Source organism: Platichthys flesus, chromosome 6, assembly GCF_949316205.1.
Source record: "Platichthys flesus chromosome 6, fPlaFle2.1, whole genome shotgun sequence".
Classification (NCBI taxonomy): domain Eukaryota; kingdom Metazoa; phylum Chordata; class Actinopteri; order Pleuronectiformes; family Pleuronectidae; genus Platichthys; species Platichthys flesus.
Genome location: NC_084950.1, coordinates 9,215,003 through 9,232,279, shown reverse-complemented (window position 1 = coordinate 9,232,279; position 17,277 = coordinate 9,215,003). Strand labels below are relative to the sequence as shown.

General features: G+C 40.4%; 1 protein-coding gene across 2 annotated transcripts in view; it reads left to right on the top strand.

The window, feature by feature from the left end:
- Nucleotides 1-17,277, top strand: part of shank3a (SH3 and multiple ankyrin repeat domains 3a) — a 175,690-nt gene that overhangs the window by 94,344 nt on the left and 64,069 nt on the right. For both annotated transcript variants that reach the window (XM_062390464.1, XM_062390465.1), the window contains 8 exons: nucleotides 3,736-3,844; nucleotides 4,430-4,581; nucleotides 5,263-5,430; nucleotides 9,633-9,749; nucleotides 15,039-15,116; nucleotides 15,527-15,593; nucleotides 16,449-16,678; nucleotides 16,892-17,061. In XM_062390464.1, the coding sequence (XP_062246448.1) occupies nucleotides 3,736-3,844; nucleotides 4,430-4,581; nucleotides 5,263-5,430; nucleotides 9,633-9,749; nucleotides 15,039-15,116; nucleotides 15,527-15,593; nucleotides 16,449-16,678; nucleotides 16,892-17,061 (1,091 nt within the window). The remainder of the gene's footprint in view (nucleotides 1-3,735; nucleotides 3,845-4,429; nucleotides 4,582-5,262; nucleotides 5,431-9,632; nucleotides 9,750-15,038; nucleotides 15,117-15,526; nucleotides 15,594-16,448; nucleotides 16,679-16,891; nucleotides 17,062-17,277) is intronic.

The window sequence follows — 17,277 nt, the reverse complement described above, 5'->3', positions numbered from 1 at the left end:
GTGTTCTAAAAATGTAAGTCGCTTTGGATTAAAGCGTCAGTTAAATGACATGTAATGTAATGTAATGTCATTATTGCTTTCGTCTGTAAGTGCCCATAATGGTATGGCTCATTAGTGTGTATGCTGGATCTTTAAGGCTGGCCAATAAAAACATTGATTTTTACTTTACAAAATTAGGGACATGTAATTCACGTTCACTGCGTTCCTTTAAGCAGTAATTGTGCTTGTGCTCTTATGCGGAAATAGTAACCGACAATATGGTTTCAGCAAAGCATCAACTCACCCAAAAATGAGTTCAATCACAGCTCCCCGACCATTTTCCTATTAGTGTGATTGACTGTTGTTTCTGTGTTAGTGGGTTATTGCCTCCTACGGCTGTGCAGTCCGTGGTTTCAGACAAGCTGTCATGCTGTTACAAACAGGGACGATTGCCAGAGAACCTACATGGATACCACACGTTCATTAATCAACCTGCATAGTCTGTGTAATATTTCAAGTCTGCGGTAAAACAGCTGTGTTGGTGTTTCATTTAAAGGTTTAGTGAAAAACAATTTCCAGGACGTTCGCTGTTTTTAAAAAAAATTTAAATAATTGTATTCCTCCTCAAAGATCACTTTCCACTGCTGTAGATTAAGGTTGAATGGGACATATCAGTTAATCATCCACTTCTGTCGATGAGTTGTTTTTTTCACAATATTTAACGTTTTATTCTTGCTGACACTACTATATATACACTACTTTTCTATTTCTTTAACAATTTTGTACTTTTACTTCTTAAATTATACTTTACTAGTCTTTCATGAGGTGTGAAGAGGGTTTTTATCACTCACTCGTGAATCAGAATAGCTGCTTGTACATGTACAAACTGATAAATGGGACTGAAAATGCAATAGATAGACCTATCTACTGTTAAGCAGGTTGCTACTAAGAGTAATAGGTAATCATTGCAAAGATGGATGCAAAAAACAATCCACAGTTATCTCTCTGTACCAGCTGAAGGCTTTTCTCCAAGTTTTTGCTGAAGCTTGAGAACATGACAGGGAGTTTTTGATTAAGTTAGGAAGAAAGAGAATTGCTGAATCTTAAGAAGCAGACATAAAAGAGGTGCGCGTATTAAAATTTCGTAAGATTCTTCTTTTTATGTTTCTGAAGGATAACATTTAGGGACTCTTCAGAAAGAGTTTGAGTTGAAATGTCTTTCACACAATGTATTGTTTTTTAAACTTAAATTAATTTTAAGTTCTGGAAATCAGTTAATTGCTGAGTCACTTTATTTCTGGCTGTTACTTAGCTGCGTTTTAAATGAAGGAAAAGTACGGTCTGGTCCTTTGACGTGTGTTAATTAGTAGATACATTTAGTAGTAGGATAGATTTTAGTATTTGTTATAACAAATTATTTGGTCTTACAAAAACAGTTACATGATCGTTTTTGGTCGTTTCATATACGACAACATGAAACAAGTTTTAACTGCTGTAGCCCACGACTGCAAAGTACCGTATGTTTCAGTTCTCTACTCACTTATTTATTTGAGGTTTTTGGACTGCAACCGAGTGGAACGATGTGTCCCTGCCTGCCTTAAAACGCCTTCCTAACATAAGTTCACTGGTATTGTGTGAGTGTGTGTATGTAGGCTTTCTGTGCACACTTGCACACCATGGGATATCTTACTCTGCTCACACCACTCAGGAGCAAGTGCGTTACATGATGGCAGTGAAAAGCTCTCACACTGATTATTCTGACTTGCGGACCAGAACGTATTTTACCTTATTTTATGTTTAAATCAGTTAATAGTGAATAGATCTGTTAAATTACTTTATATTATTGTACAACAAATTAAAATGTAACTGAGACTTTAATCTGTATGAGGAATATACACACAAAATATTGTTTGAACAATTCATCTTTATTGATCAATTTGACCTGGACTGACACTGACAGTTGATTACACTGGTTGTTTGTGTTTATTTTTGTGTGTTTGAGCGAACGGATGATGGCAAGAGGGAGAAAATATTTATTAACATCACCATGGCAGATAAATCATTACAAAGACTTCTTGTCAGCCCTCTGTCAAACAGGCAATAAAACACACATCAGATCCAACTGATCAGTGGAAAATCATCCCTGAACGTCCATCAAGGTAATGTGCAGGATACAAAAACACATACGCACACACACACACTCGAACAACACAACCTCAGTGCTCTTCCCACTCGTGTACATTGGCTGCCAGAGCTGTCTTTGTATCCCATCACCATAACAACTGCCTCACAGAGCATCTGGAAAAAAAGGAAAAAGCCAAAGTGGATTTCTCTCACTCAGTCTGACTTGGAGATGGTGAGAGTAGCGGTCGGCAGCTCCTCGCGGCATGTTAGTTCAGTGTGTCAGAGTGAACACGAAGCAGGCTTGTAGAGGCAGGCGGGCTCCAGATGACTTGGTTTGACGAGAGCCGCTGTGTGATGTGAGATTTGGAAGGTATCGTAGAGTGTGACTTTTCAGGGCGAGGGATATACGGTAGATGATGCCGCATATGGTGAGTGTCTAACGGCTGCTTGATTCTCTTCTCATTCCTGTCTGCCTTGTGCAAATTATCAAGTTTGTAAATGCAGTGTGTGTTTGTGTGTGTGTGGAAGCTTTTGCTCATGTGGATGTTATGTAATGACTTGGGCTCAGAAACCTTGAGTGCAATAATAATCAAAGTTCTGAGGCTCCTCTGGGATACTGCAGAAACTGTAATTAGGTCCTCAAGATGCATCATAGGCTATAATGTTTTCATAATTTTTTTTAAATATAGTTTAAATTACCAAGATCCTAACATACTTGAGCTTCTTTATCTAGTGTAATTGTAGTGGATGGTCAATAAATACATTGTGGCGTATGATAATTTCTAACAGTCTAACGCCGGGTTCACACCGGACGCGGAAGCGACGCCGATGCGTGGCGTAAGCGCTAATCCCTAGCGCGCCGGCGCTTTGCTGTTCACTACGGACGCAGAAGCCACGCTGAAGTGTATAGTATATACACTATACGTATATATGTGTATACATTAGGATTTTGCGGGGTCATATTTGCACATGTATATCTTGTTTAATGAAAATGATTTTAAAATTGCCTCTCAGGCACTGCAGAATAGTCTGAAATCAAATGTAACGTGATGTACTGGGCTGTGTGTGAAATCAAATGTAACGTGATGTACTGGGCTGTGTGTTCCACGTTGCTGTTCAGCACTTTGTATGTTTCAATTCTGGAAATTGCAAAATACAATTTTACAGTTCAAGCTATTTTTTCAGTTCAAGCAGGGGTCATCACTGATTGGCTGTGCCCACTAAGGTCAGTCTAGCTGGGGTGAAAGCTCAACATGTTTGAACTTTCCACACCACCACTTTACTCAGTGCACTGTAGACGTCCACACAAAGCTGTTGTGAGGCACCATGTGCATAGCAATGGGAAGGGATGCGCAAAAGCTGTGTTTCCATTACTTTGCAGCACTTTGCCTTGTCTTTTTTGGTTCATCCTATAATTGCTCATATATCTACTGCACATGGTCCATTTGCTTGGTATGATGGAACAAAAATAAAACCTAGCAACACAGAAGCCGAGAGCAGACACTTTAGCTTTCATCTCTGAACTGCTGCATTATTAAGCATTACCATCCACATGAGTCTGACATCACCCAATCACAGCTGTCTCTTCCTCTTGCTTCCCAATCTCCCCGTTCCCTTGTCTCCCTCTATTAGGCAAACTTGAAGAAGTTTATGGAGTATGTGCAGCAGAGAAACATTGAAAAGGTTTCAAGGTTCCTGGAGAAAGGCCTGGACCCAAACTTCCATGATCCAGACACAGGAGGTAAGGAACCCTGCTAAGAAATTGTCCATCCATACACTATTTAATTGATTGGCCTTTTTGTCAACCGTGATTTATTTATCCTCTTGTGCTTTTTCTCTGTCTCCCTCTTTCTCTCTCTCTCACACACACTCTTGTTCTGTCTCTCTCGGTCTTCACCACAAAATGACCATGTATGGATTTTCTGAAATAAGCCCTATGCAAGCTGGGTAAAGCTGGATTACTCTCTTTGCTAATCTTCTCATGTTTATGCAACTGCTTGTCCAGCCATAAAAGAGATTTCCCTGTTGGGTGACCTGTAGTCTAACAGAGGAGCTGTGAAGCGAGAGCAACCTGAGAATAGGTTGGTTTAACACCTACAGGATGCGGCCACTTAGGCCCACCAGAGGCTGACAATCAGGACAGCCAAGGCAGTTATCTAACTGGAAAGCCACTGTAGATGTAAACCCACAGTTTGAATGACTGTACTGGGAAATTTTGGCATCATATATTGACAGCTTCAATTGTGAGAGAAGTTAATTCGTTAGCTTAAATCACTAATGTCATGTAGAAAATATAGATTGCTTATACATCTTTGCATTTTTACAGAATGTCCTTTAACACTGGCGGCACAGCTGGAGGGATGTGCAGATCTCATCAAGGTGCTGAAGAGTGGAGGGGCACATGTGGACTTCAGAACAAAGGATGGCATTACTGCTTTACACAAGTCTGTGCGCAGCAAGAACCATACAGCGCTCATAGTGAGTAAAACACACACACACACACACACACACACACACACACACACACACAGTCACAGCAGAAAGCTGAATCATCGCTTTTATTTCTTTTGCAAACCCAATTGCCTGCTTGCAAACTTCCTCTATGGAAAATTAGAATTTGCAGGCAGTCAATCTGTAGCAGAGGGTGCTTGAGCAATTACTAAATATGTGGGGCTTAATACTCCCTCTGTGAATGGACTGGCATATTCACTGAATGGCCCTGAATGTGTCTGGTCTGAGGAGGCTTGTATCCCAAATGAAAGGCTTTACATGAGTCATACTAATTGATTTCATGACGAGCAGGAACTGTTGAAATAGAAATTAGCTAGTTCCACATTGTTATAGGTACTTAACTAATGCAGTCTCGCTGGGCCATGTAACACACTTCAGCTGTTGCTGCTGGTATACTACATGTGTGACTGAACTGATCAGTACCATAGATTAACTATCTTTACTAATGTTTCAGTATTTTTCCTCTGACACACCATTACCTAACAGTAAGAACAGCTACTGTATATAATCCATCCACACGTACTGGTGTATTTGACCTTCACATTGCATGGTGGTGACAGATGTAACATGATAGAACATGATGATGGATGGGACCGTGTGAAGACCTTCAAGCATCATTCCCCTGTAACCAACATCTTTTCCCACCAGACGCTGTTGGACTTGGGCGCATCACCTGACTATAAAGACAGTAGGGGGTTGACTCCTCTGTACCACAGCTCGATGGTTGGAGGAGACCCCTACTGCTGTGAGCTGCTGCTGCACGATCATGCCCAGGTCGGCTGTGTGGATGAGAATGGCTGGCAGGAGATACACCAGGTATTACACACTGACACACACACACACACACACGGATAAAACATTGGTGGGTTGTGTGCAGAATATAAAAGCAGGTGCAGTGTAAGTGCTCTTGTCTGGTTTTCAGAGTTTTTTTTGTGTGTGTTTTCAACAGTTTCTTTTTTGGTAGTCGAGCCCTCAGGGTTGGGAGGAAGTGTGGGAGGACTGTCAGACTTTTTTCTAGATCTCCTCTTTTAAGTCCATTTGTATCACAACCTTTTAAAGGAAGAAAAAATGCATTTATTTGAAAAAACATTAGTAAATAATTGTAGTAATTTAATAAGTTTACTCATACAGAAGCACAGACACTGACATTTGATTTGCTATGTTGAGATTTATGTCGACACATTAGAGTTTAGATTTTAAATTTAGGGTGCAGAGATCACTTATTCTCACAAAGTTTTCATTGTGCTTTAGCTGCAGCTCAATCTTAAGTGCCTTCCAGTCTAAGCAGTGTTGCGTCAAGTATGCCTTGGATGTAGGTTGTTGACTAAAGAAGCAAATAGCAGTATGTTGTGTGCTTATTATATACACACAGCCTCAAGACACACCCTGCTCTGCAAACTAATGGAGGTTAGTGCCCACATGCTGTCTTTGTTTGTTGTTTTTTTCTTATATCTCAGTAGTGACAGAAACACGCTCAAAATGTGAATGTTCTTATACGAAACAATGGAACCGTACAGACAACAAAGCTGTGAGTTCCTTCTGGGTTTACGAGCAGCATTTCACTGTAGTCAGAGCAAAAACAATTGAGCCTATATTTCAATGCAAATGGTCTGTGGAAGAATTTGTACTATTTCAATTTATTTTATTGACATAGTTTTTCTTTTGCCCCATAAATATAAAAAAACATTTGAAGTAAGAAGCAAAACATTTCCTGCAATGACCTTTCATTACTCACATGTACTTCATCTTTCTGTCTGTTAGTGTCTTTCATTCTCTCATAGTTACTAATATTTACTATTGGTCCTGCAAAGCTGTTTCTTGAGGTCAGGCTTTATACATTGAGGTAATTAATTATGAGCAAGAAGACAAACAAGCACAAACAGATTTGTTCTTATGTGACAGATACGAGCAGTTTAAGACAGTTCCTCTGTAAATAAAGCCTCTCTCCCTGTCTCTTCGTGTTATCCCAGACTGACATGTTGATGACATCAGGGCTCAGTGGGCACCATAGCATCTGTTATGGGACTTCTTTCGTTTTCCTTGTTGCTTGCTCTTTATGACTCTGACTGTATGTTTGGGGATGTTGTCATGCTGCTCATTTAAAGTGCCCAAAGCTCTTGGCCGTATTTTGTCACAGCAGCTTTTACATTTCAACTCTTGTGAGGAAAGTTCTCTGACTCAGACTGCTGCATCGGCATCTATATGCAGGTCACTGTCCACTACCATCCTCTGCTGCACTTGAAACTGTGCTGGACTTAAATATTTAGTCTAATATCTCAGGGACTGTTGTCCCTACGACAGTCTCTCATATCAACCAAACCCATTTTCCAGCATCCTATCTCTCTGAAACCTTTCCTGCTTTATTCTTTATAGCTCTGATGTCACATTGTTGCTAGAGTTTCTATCAATAATTTAAATTGTTCAGAAATGTTCTCAAAAATAAAGTGATCTTCTAGTATTGGATATAACGGGACCTTGAATGCATCATGGTGTAATTCTTCTTTTGGCAATTTTAGTGGAATAGATTAAGGGAATGAGAAAATCAAACAAATGCGCACCTCCTCACGCGTAAGTGGTGTTCGTGAAACAAGTGGATTGTGCCAGTTAAAGGATTATCAGTCGAGGGAGAGATCTCTTCTGCTGTAAACAGACCATGTGGAGGCTTGATTGGGATTAATTGATGGTGCAGTCAAGAGATTGGCTGCAACACAATATCTACCAATGGTGCTGTGTCACCAGTGAACATGTAGACATCACAATCTCAGGTGCACCCTGAATGCGAGGCAGATAGAGAGGGGCCTGTAAGGAGAATTATAGGACAGTGAAATATGTATCAGTTTTCTGACATTCCATTGTCCAATGAGGCTGACCCCAACTTTCCCCCTCATTGGTCACAAAATGATTTGGCCAGATAGGCCTTATAAGTCATATGATGCCTTTTTTTTTAAGGTTATATCTCATCTAGATTTTGAGGTAGGAGCTGATTTTGTTTCACAATGTTGTGGGGACGGAAGAGAGTCATTAAGGCAGGTTAGTCTGAAAAAAAACGTCTTAGTATAGAATCAGAATCAGAATCAGAATTCTTTTTATTGCCTTGTATATTTTCACATACAGGAAATTGCCTTGGTGTGGTTGGTGCACTTTACAAACAACAATATAAAAACAACAATATAGAGCAATATAAACATCAATATAAAAAACAACAATATCGAAAAAATAATATATACAGTAAATGTGTTGTGTGCGGTTTTAAGGTGCAAAGATTGGTGGTAGTGCCAATAATGTAGTGTTATAAATTATGTGCGAGGGTGGGGGGGGGGGGGGTCAGCAGAGTCAGTGTGATGGGGGGGGCTTGTTTGTGAGCCCCACTGCCATGGGGAAAAAGCTGTTCAGGTGACGCGAGGTTTTAGTCCTGACGGCCCGGAACCTTTTCCCAGATGGAAGTCTCTGGAACAGGTGGTGACCGGGATGGGAAGGATCAGCGATGATCTTGCCTGCTCTCTTTCTGGTCCTGGAGTGGAACAGGTCTTGGAGAGCCGGCAGGTCACAGCCGATGACCTTCTCAGCTGACCGAATGATCCGCTGCAGTCTGCCCTTGTCCTTGGCAGTGGAGGCAGCGAACCAAACGGTGATGGATGAGGTGAGGATGGACTCAATGATGGCTGTGTAGAACTCAACCATCACTTTCCGCGGCATGCTGAATTTCCTCAGTTGCCGCAGGAAGAACATCCTCTGCTGGGCCTTCTTGGTGATGGAGGTGATGTTCTCCGTCCACCTCAGGTCCTGTGCTATGATCGTCCCCAGGAATCTGAATGACTCCACTGTTTTAACTGGGGAGTCGCACATGGTGAGGGGGGCGGTTTGGGCTGGGCTCCTCCTGAAGTCTGCCACCATCTCTACAGTTTTTGAAGCGTTCAGCTCCAGGTGGTTCTGGCTGCACCAGGAAGCCAGGCTGTTAACTTCCTCTCTGTAGGCGGCCTCGTCCCCATTGGAAATTAATCCAATAAGGGTGGTGTCGTCGGCAAACTTCAGGAGTTTGACAGAGGGATGGCTGGAGGTGCATCCATGCCATGTACAGTGGGACAGAAAGCTTTTATTCATACAGCAAGAGGTTTGGATAGAAGGATGATAGTTAAATGCTGAATCAGATCATGCTTGTTTAGAATTTCAACTGTTCACCCCATGAAATAGTCCCTCAGTCCGATTTCTCACAATGTCATTTCTTTTATCTCCTTCTCCTTATCGCTTGTTTTTTTCTCCGTCTTTTCCAGCATTGGTATTCAAGCGGTATACTTTATATTGTGTACAATGGGTTACACTGTGTGGAAGGTCTGATAACCAGCAACAATCCCAACATCATTTGTGCACTGTCACACACTCTTAGCGAGACAGAATTCAGGAGGGAGGGAACAATTGTTGGGCAGAGTTAGTTCATTTCTTTGTCAATGACACAGATCAAAACCAGGGAGTAGGAGGGAGAACACAGAGAGAAGAGATAAAGATTATATGAAAAGTTTATTGCTCCAAGTTATGTGAAGCAAAGCTGGAAAATGGCATTAATCTTGCCAGAATAACCTCAACTCACAGATTAGCATTTTGCCTCAGGTACTGTAAGGGATGCAAGCAAGGTTTCCCACTGCGTTTAGAGACTGTTAGCAGCATGAGAGAGGAGAATTACACCAAGAACGCAGCCCCAGGAGACAAATACAAGAAAAATGTTGGATTTTGACTTCAGGTGGTTTAAGTGTTTTTTGGGGTGCCTTTTGTTTTTCAGCATATTAAATGTTTTCGACTGTTCCTTCACAAATTTTTAGACAAAAGTAAGAGTTGGGTTATGTTGCGTCTTGTTTGTCTATGGAGAAAGATGGACATGTTCATGCTTATAAGTCATCAAATACAACTGTAAAATATTGCATCCTGCAAATCTATCTTATTTCATCCTTTGTGGTTGGTCCCTGTTGAGTCAGTAAGTATACAAGGATTAAATGGTTAATTGTTTTGTGTGTGTGTCCTTCTAGGCATGCCGCTATGGCCATGTGCAACACCTGGAACATCTGCTGTTCTACGGAGCTGACATGAGTGCTCAGAATGCATCTGGAAACACTGCTCTGCACGTGTGTGCTCTCTACAACCAGGTAACATAAAAAATGTATTACAGCATGTGGGATCGGGGAGTGGAGCTGGGGCAGTTATCTGTGGGGTCGTTGTGCATTACATTTAATACCAGTATTCTGTGCCAAAACAGTTGGAAAGAGTCATATTTACTGTACATAGCAGGCGGTGGTCAAGAGGATAAATGTGATGCATTAGCTTCTCAATCATTGTCTTTGAAGTATTACTGTGTGTGTGCGCAGATTGAAACAGAGGTTTCATTCACCTGGTCATTTTTTCGCACTATTTTTGTTGCCAGTTGTGATAATGGACTGAAAGGGGAGATTATGGCCGAGCGGTCCAAGTGGGAGTGTGGCTGGATGAAAGCAGCAAACCATTTGTTTGGTCATTTTTTATGGTTTGCATTTAGAAAGTGACTCATTGCTGCCAGACTGGGATTGTGTGCAATATATTATGGGATCATTGTTGACTTGCTCTCATAAAAATCAATTATCAGCTTCAAATGGAAATATCTAGAGATAAATTATATGTTGTCTTTTTTCTATTTGAAGGGAATTTTGTGAAAAATGCAGGCACAAATTTGTATTGCAAATGTTTCTGTATCATAATCAAGCATAATAAAGCATAGATAATAAGATAAGTTAATGTTCAATTTGGTCTTGTTTTGAGATTTGTTGGCACTGCCAGCTGTATTTTTTCAGTTGCCTTTATTAAATCAACAAAAACTAAAGTCCTCCTTGAGAAATCTTAAGTGACCTGCCAATATTTGCTGTCTCCATTTTTACTGCCTTATGCTGTTTGGGCTGGTTGTATTTGTATTGCACTCAATGCAATATACCAGAAAAGTGGTACTAGCAGTTTATAATGAGATGACATGATTGTAGGGCCCTAAGAGGCAAGAATAACACACAGTGTTTCCCTTAAAGTCTGTATTTCTGCGATCTATACCACAAGGGAACTGGGACAGGAGGGCAGTGAAAACCGCCTTACTCATTACATCATGTTTTTTACAATATGCAGCAAAGTCCTTTAGAGGCTCCTTATAGAGGAACTTGTCACCAGGTGTTGTGTGAGAGGCTTTTTGATGATACTTTGAGATGTGATCAGTTAATAAACATTAAGAACACTCATACAAACAAAGCAAAAAATGTTGACATGCATGTGTGTGCCAGTTAATTTGTATCCACGGCTAATTCCATTCACGAGGAATGACCTGTTTCAACTGGAGTGGAACATCAAAGTCCGAGGGAGGGAGGCAGGATGTTTGTGTGGTTGGGAAGCACAACATCAATACAAGTCATTTGTAACACATCCAAGTGACCAGAGTCATTACACGTTCCAGTTCACTGTGAAGGGATAGGGCCACGAGTTGTGCGTCTCTGGAGCAGGAGGCGATACAATCATACAGTGAATGAATGAATTGTTTAATTTACAGTTAGAGCTTCTTGTAAGTCACACTCTGGTAATGGACCGTGCCCCAGCTCTTGGGTGCTAAAGACCGTTATCCTGCCAGCGGAAGCCAAACACCACGTTGAGTTGATTGATCCCACAAACAGTTCATCTTAGCAGGGCTCCAGCAAACTCCAAACAGGCCTGGCTCGGCGGATTATGTGCAATCACAGAAAGACAGGGTCTGGTAGAATTGACAAGGAAAGTGGCACTGATCAATAGATCCACACAGAAAAAAACAGTTTCACAAAGACGGACACATTATGGTGTGAGCGGATGGATGACATTACATAATCAGCGAGAAAATAAGCCCGATCAATGGTCTGAAAGTCCCATTTCTGAGATCTAGATGGTCATTTACATAGTGATCTTTCAGCTTGGCAGATGTGTCCACCGGCAGTGAATGTTAGGGACTTTTAGCTGGCAGATCAATCCATGGGAAATGATTGAATTAACGGTTGAGAAATAACAATAATGAGTGTAATTAAAGAGAGGTGAGACTGAAACTGTAGAAATCAGTAAGATTAATTAAACTATCGTGAGCTGATGAGATACTTCACTGCTTTTCATGCACTTTAAAGGGGAAGAATGCAGCTGTTAAAAAGTCTTGGAACAGGTCCGTCAAAGCAGGATTTTGCCTGGAGCCCGGAGCTAACAGAAACACTGATTACGTTTTTACACAGCCGTGACAATTTTCTGAGAACTTCCTTAAATTCTCTCATTGGCAATGCTCAGTAAATTGGAACCCATAGCGAACCCCTAGCAAAACCCCATGCCATGAGCTTTCTACCAAAAGGCTTATTAAGTTAAAAGGATTGGTTGAATACTGGAGAGTCTGAATGTCTGTGGGAAGTGTACCACTTAACTGTAATTTATGTGTATGTACAGTCTTTGCTTGTCACTTGAATGATTCAATGTAAACACAAGCTGTACATCCAGTGGAGGATGTTTATATCGCTACGTCAGTTCTAATGAGGGAAGAAATCCTCACTCATTAAACACAACTGAGATGAACATCTGTCCCACTCTTTTCACATGACTGACCCACATCTTTAGTGTAAAACACTTGACTTGTATTTACTATGTATTCCTATTTGGCCAAAGTAATCAAATCTACCAAACAATGGAGAGACACCTGAAATGGTTTTCCAAAGGAGCCCCTATAGGAGGTCTTGGAGAGAAGAGTAAGACGGATGGCCCAAACTGTAACCGGCTGTCATGTGTGCATGTGTGTGTATATGTGTAATGAGAGTCAAAAATCTCCAAAGGAAAATAGCTGTTGAGGTGCTAGAACCCACATTCATTTGAATATTTGAGACGGTAACACGTTTGCATTGATACATGACACCACTGTATTTGTTCTCGCACTGTACATAATCTGTTGTGTAGAAGAGATTGTAATCCATATATATTTCTTACACGTTTAACATTTCCATACAATTAAATTTAGAAGTGTTGCATGCTTATTTTCGGTTAATTACTTGCCCTAGCTTGCTGCTGTAACATGGCAAATTAACGTTATGGGAAGAATAAAGGATTATCTTACCTTATCTTATATACAATGAGGTTACCATTTGGCAACATACATGTAAAGTAAGAGATTCAAGTGTGCCACATGCTACTTGCTGGTATTTACAACCACTTATTTTAACATGTCTCCATGGTTAAAGATGTGTGTAATTGTATTTATTTTATTTTATTACCTCTTATTTTCTCAACCTAACACGTTCTATGTTCTGAAACATTTGGCATCCTTCAAACCTTGTTTTTTTTCATTCCTTTGTTTGAGCTGAATTAGCCGGAGAGACTGAGATTCATGCCAACAGCCTCCAAATGGACAAGGCTAATGGGATATTATTTTCTGCTATTGTGTGTAGCACGAGTACACCTTTTTATTGTTCTCTATCCTTTTTCCTTGTAAAATTCGTACTTTAATTGACTGATTTGTCTTTGTTAAGCATACAAAGTATTTTTTTGTGTGTATAAAGATAGATGGATAGATAGATAGAGACAGAGAGATACAGCTGTACATTAAAACTGCATAATATATGGTTAATTAGCAATTAACTAAGCTAACAGCCGTAGGTGTTTATATGTATATGGATTTTAAGGTGTTTAGGAGCCTTAATGGTGGTACATGCTTGTAGCAGCAGGAGTAATGATGCATTATTCATAGGACCTACTCTATTTACAAAAAGCCTCTTGTCTCCACTATCAACCATATGTTTTTCATGGGCTTCGCAGGTTCATGTAGGTTTTTCTGTGTCCCAGTCGGCACCATGGTATTTATACCACTAGCCTCAGTCCTGGGCAGTCAGACACAGCACCACACACTTTACCAGAAGTGTTAGCTTTATACAGTAATATGTAATATGTGTGGGGTTCATGAGTTATACCCAGCTTGATGAGTAAAGCCACATGGACGTTTATATACTGAACCACATACTCAATCAGTCTCTCCATGTGGGTCCCTGGATGAGTGACTCAGTGGTCACGGTAGTCACCAGCGCCATTGTTGTGATTGGGGAGCAAGGCCAGTTGTGTTAATTTTGCTCTCAGTGTTAAATTACATATCGACCGTCAGCCAGCCAGTACATGGACACGTAACCATGTCTATCAATCTATTATTGGATTATTTTTTGCCAGAGGCGCCTGTGCTCATTTGCACACAACTATATATATGGCAATGTATGTGACAGTATACACAAGAGAGGAATGTGTGATTGTCAACTGATTGGTCTTGTTATGTGTATCCCATATGAAACCAATTTTCCAGTCTTGTTTTTTTTCCTTTACCAGAAAATCAATAGTTATAGATTAACTATTGATAGTTAAATAGTCAATAGTTAAATCAATAGTTATAGATTAACTATTGATTTTCTGACAGATATTAGTCTCTTTTTAAAGACCCTCCATATCTATGTGCTTTGCTTTTTACATTTGATTAAACATCTATCTATAGACCCTAACTCATAGCATTTTAAAGTGAAGACAATCTTGGGGTGAGGTTTAGGTTTGCAGGGGCTCAACAGTTTCACAACGTATAATGGAATGAAAATTAATGGTTGTCATACAATGTAAATTTGCTTATTATTGATATTGAAAAAATGCAACTGAACAGAGAATATTGTGTGCATCTCCTCTCTTCCTTGACTGCCTATCAGTGCAACACAGATGCATACAGTAAAGAAAAGGGCAGATACGGCTGTGCAACATAATAATACATACCACATGACAATAGAAAAATGTCTGTCATGAGATTTGTGGCTCCAACAAAACGAGGTTAGACCCCTAAACAGACTCAAACAGCACTTCCCTTTCCACCTGTGCAAGAATCGTACTAAACAGCAAGGAGAGAGTATACAGATGTGAGCAACAAAAGAACAGTTGATTGCTCAAAAAATATATATATTTTGCCCAGAAAACACCATATGGCAAAGACTCATGAAGATTGAAGACGGTAACGGCTGCTGTTGCAATTTCCATCCGCAAACACATGGATCCATTTGCATAGTTGAGGAAAGCTGTGAGTAACGAGTGCTGGTATGTAGCATCATCTGGAAATGAAATTACTGGGATATGAAATTTGAGTTTCACAACCATAAAGAGAATAAGACTGATATCACTACTCGATCCACTAAAAAATAAATGACAATTAGCCCTGTAGGATTACTCGAAAAGCAAATGTAGTGTTGTCCTTGTAGACAGAAATCCAGAAGCGATATGAATATTTGTTCACGTCCTAGTTCCCAGCTACATCCGTGTTGTCCCTTTGATAACGTCTGATTTACAAACAGATATATTCTGGTCCCAAATCCAATACAATGACTTTCAAACACATACATCTGTCTGTTGTCTCTCAGGATAGCTGTACGCGAGTTCTCCTGTTCCGAGGGGCCAATAAAGAGATGAAGAACTACAACAGCCAGACTGCCTTTCAGGTGTGAGCGGTATCCAACGACCACAGTGTGTATCTGTATATTTACATATCTGACATATCAGAGCTAAATGGATTGTATAACAAGGCCAAGGTCCTAATCTTGCCATTACAATTTTAGCCACATAACAGCTCCCTCCATCTCTGCATTCCCACTGTGGCCAGTGTCTGAACTCCAGACGTTCTGGTTGACAAAGTCTGTAAAAAAATTGACACTGACACAGATTCCCTGTGCAGATAAAAGCTTGTTTGTATTTACATTTGTTTTCGTAGTCCACACTGTGCCCAGAAATTTGCCACACAACACAGATGTTATATACCTCATACAACAATGTACAAAATTTGTAAAACATTTATTAGAAGAGTGAGAGATGAAAATGTGATGATTTTAAATTCACTTATTTCTACCTCCAGGTGGCTATCATCGCAGGAAACTTTGATCTGGCTGAAATCATAAAAGTCCACAAAGTATCAGACGTTGGTGAGTTTAAAGCAGTGGTGGTACTGAACAGTTGGTGTTCACTCACTGTCAGTGTTTCATTAGTTAAAATGTTAATGTGGTGTCAAGGGGACATCAGATAAATGAATGCTCAGGGGTAGACGGCGGAGAGTCTCTGTGATAACAGATTGAACACTGAGGTGTGTGAAAATAAAGGAGATGGAAATGAAAGAAATGTGGAGAACGTTTTCAAGTGTTGATGAGATCCCTGCTGTGGTTCTCTGAGACATGAACAAGAAAACTCTGCCATCTAGTGTTGATAAACCATAATACCCTTTTCATATCATAAAATAGATATTAATTTTATAATAAATTCGTACCCCTCCCTCATTACACTTCATGCAGGTTAAATTACCCAGACAATGATCCGGTAATGTACGTGTGAACAAACAATTATTTTCGGTTTAACTCTTTCTTTCATCATAAGAACATTTAATTTGCAGATACAATAAGAATACAGCATTTCTTTCTTCAAGGATATTAAATTGCTCCTCATTTTGGATTTTCATTCTTCAGTGGTCGATGTTAAATTATAAGAATTGATCAGGCTACTGCGATTTAATAATCTCATATCTAAGGGTTAGCTGCAGAATCATCAACCCTGGATCCATTGTGTCACATGCATTAAGTTTTTCTCAGTGTAAATTAATTCAAAAACGAATTGTAGTCTACAGCCAGGTTTGTGTGAATTTTTAGTGATCTTTAACGAGCAGATTTCAGTGACCTTGAGATGAGCAATTTCCCCATCACAGCATTCTGGTCATTACATCTGCTTCACATGATGTGGTGAGGCTGTTAAGAGGTGGTAAAGGCCTTCATATGTCTTTTGTCTCTCAGTACCTTTCAGGGAGACCCCCTCCTACACCAACCGTCGACGTATGATCGCTGGCCAACTGCCCTCACCACGTTCCTTGCTCCGATCCGCGAGTGACAACAATCTGAACGGGGACCACGATCACATCCACAGTCAGGCTCCCCGAGAAATTCGAGGCCGCCAGGGTCACTCCCCTGTCCCCTCACTGCGCAGTCTGCCAGCTTTTGGGCAGCAACACAGCAGCTTTGGAGAGGTAAGATGGAGCCATTGAATTTGTATCTCTTTGTGCATATTTTAGCATGATTGAGTTGGAGACCAGTGAAGGAGAAAATGAGCCAGATGATTTGAAATAATCTCTTTAATGTGGTTCCTTTGTTTATTTTGTTGATATATTATATGTTACACAAAGACAATTACAATATTATACACATGCTTGTGATACTTCTCTTCTTCTGCTGTATGTCAGAGCCGTCATGGCGAGATGCCTGACAGCAGTCTCCAGAGTACTGGCAGCTCAAGATCCTCCCATTCACGTTCGCCTTCACTACACCACATGCATGAAGAGGACAAGCCGATTCCCAGAAGGTCCCACAGCCATGGCTACCCTCACGGACACGGCCCTCGTGGAAGACTCAGGTCTGTAAGGTTTAACCTCAGTTCAACTTCAGTGATTACCCATCTGAACTAACTTTTTATGGAGATTTTTATAAGGAAGCACACTTTTTCCTCCAGCTCCCACTCAATGCCTCCCACTTACCAGTCTTGGCAGCTATTCACTTTAAATAGACAATCTGAGTGTGGCCTTGTGATCACTCATCTACTTTGATATTTAAACCTAATTTCAGAAAAGCC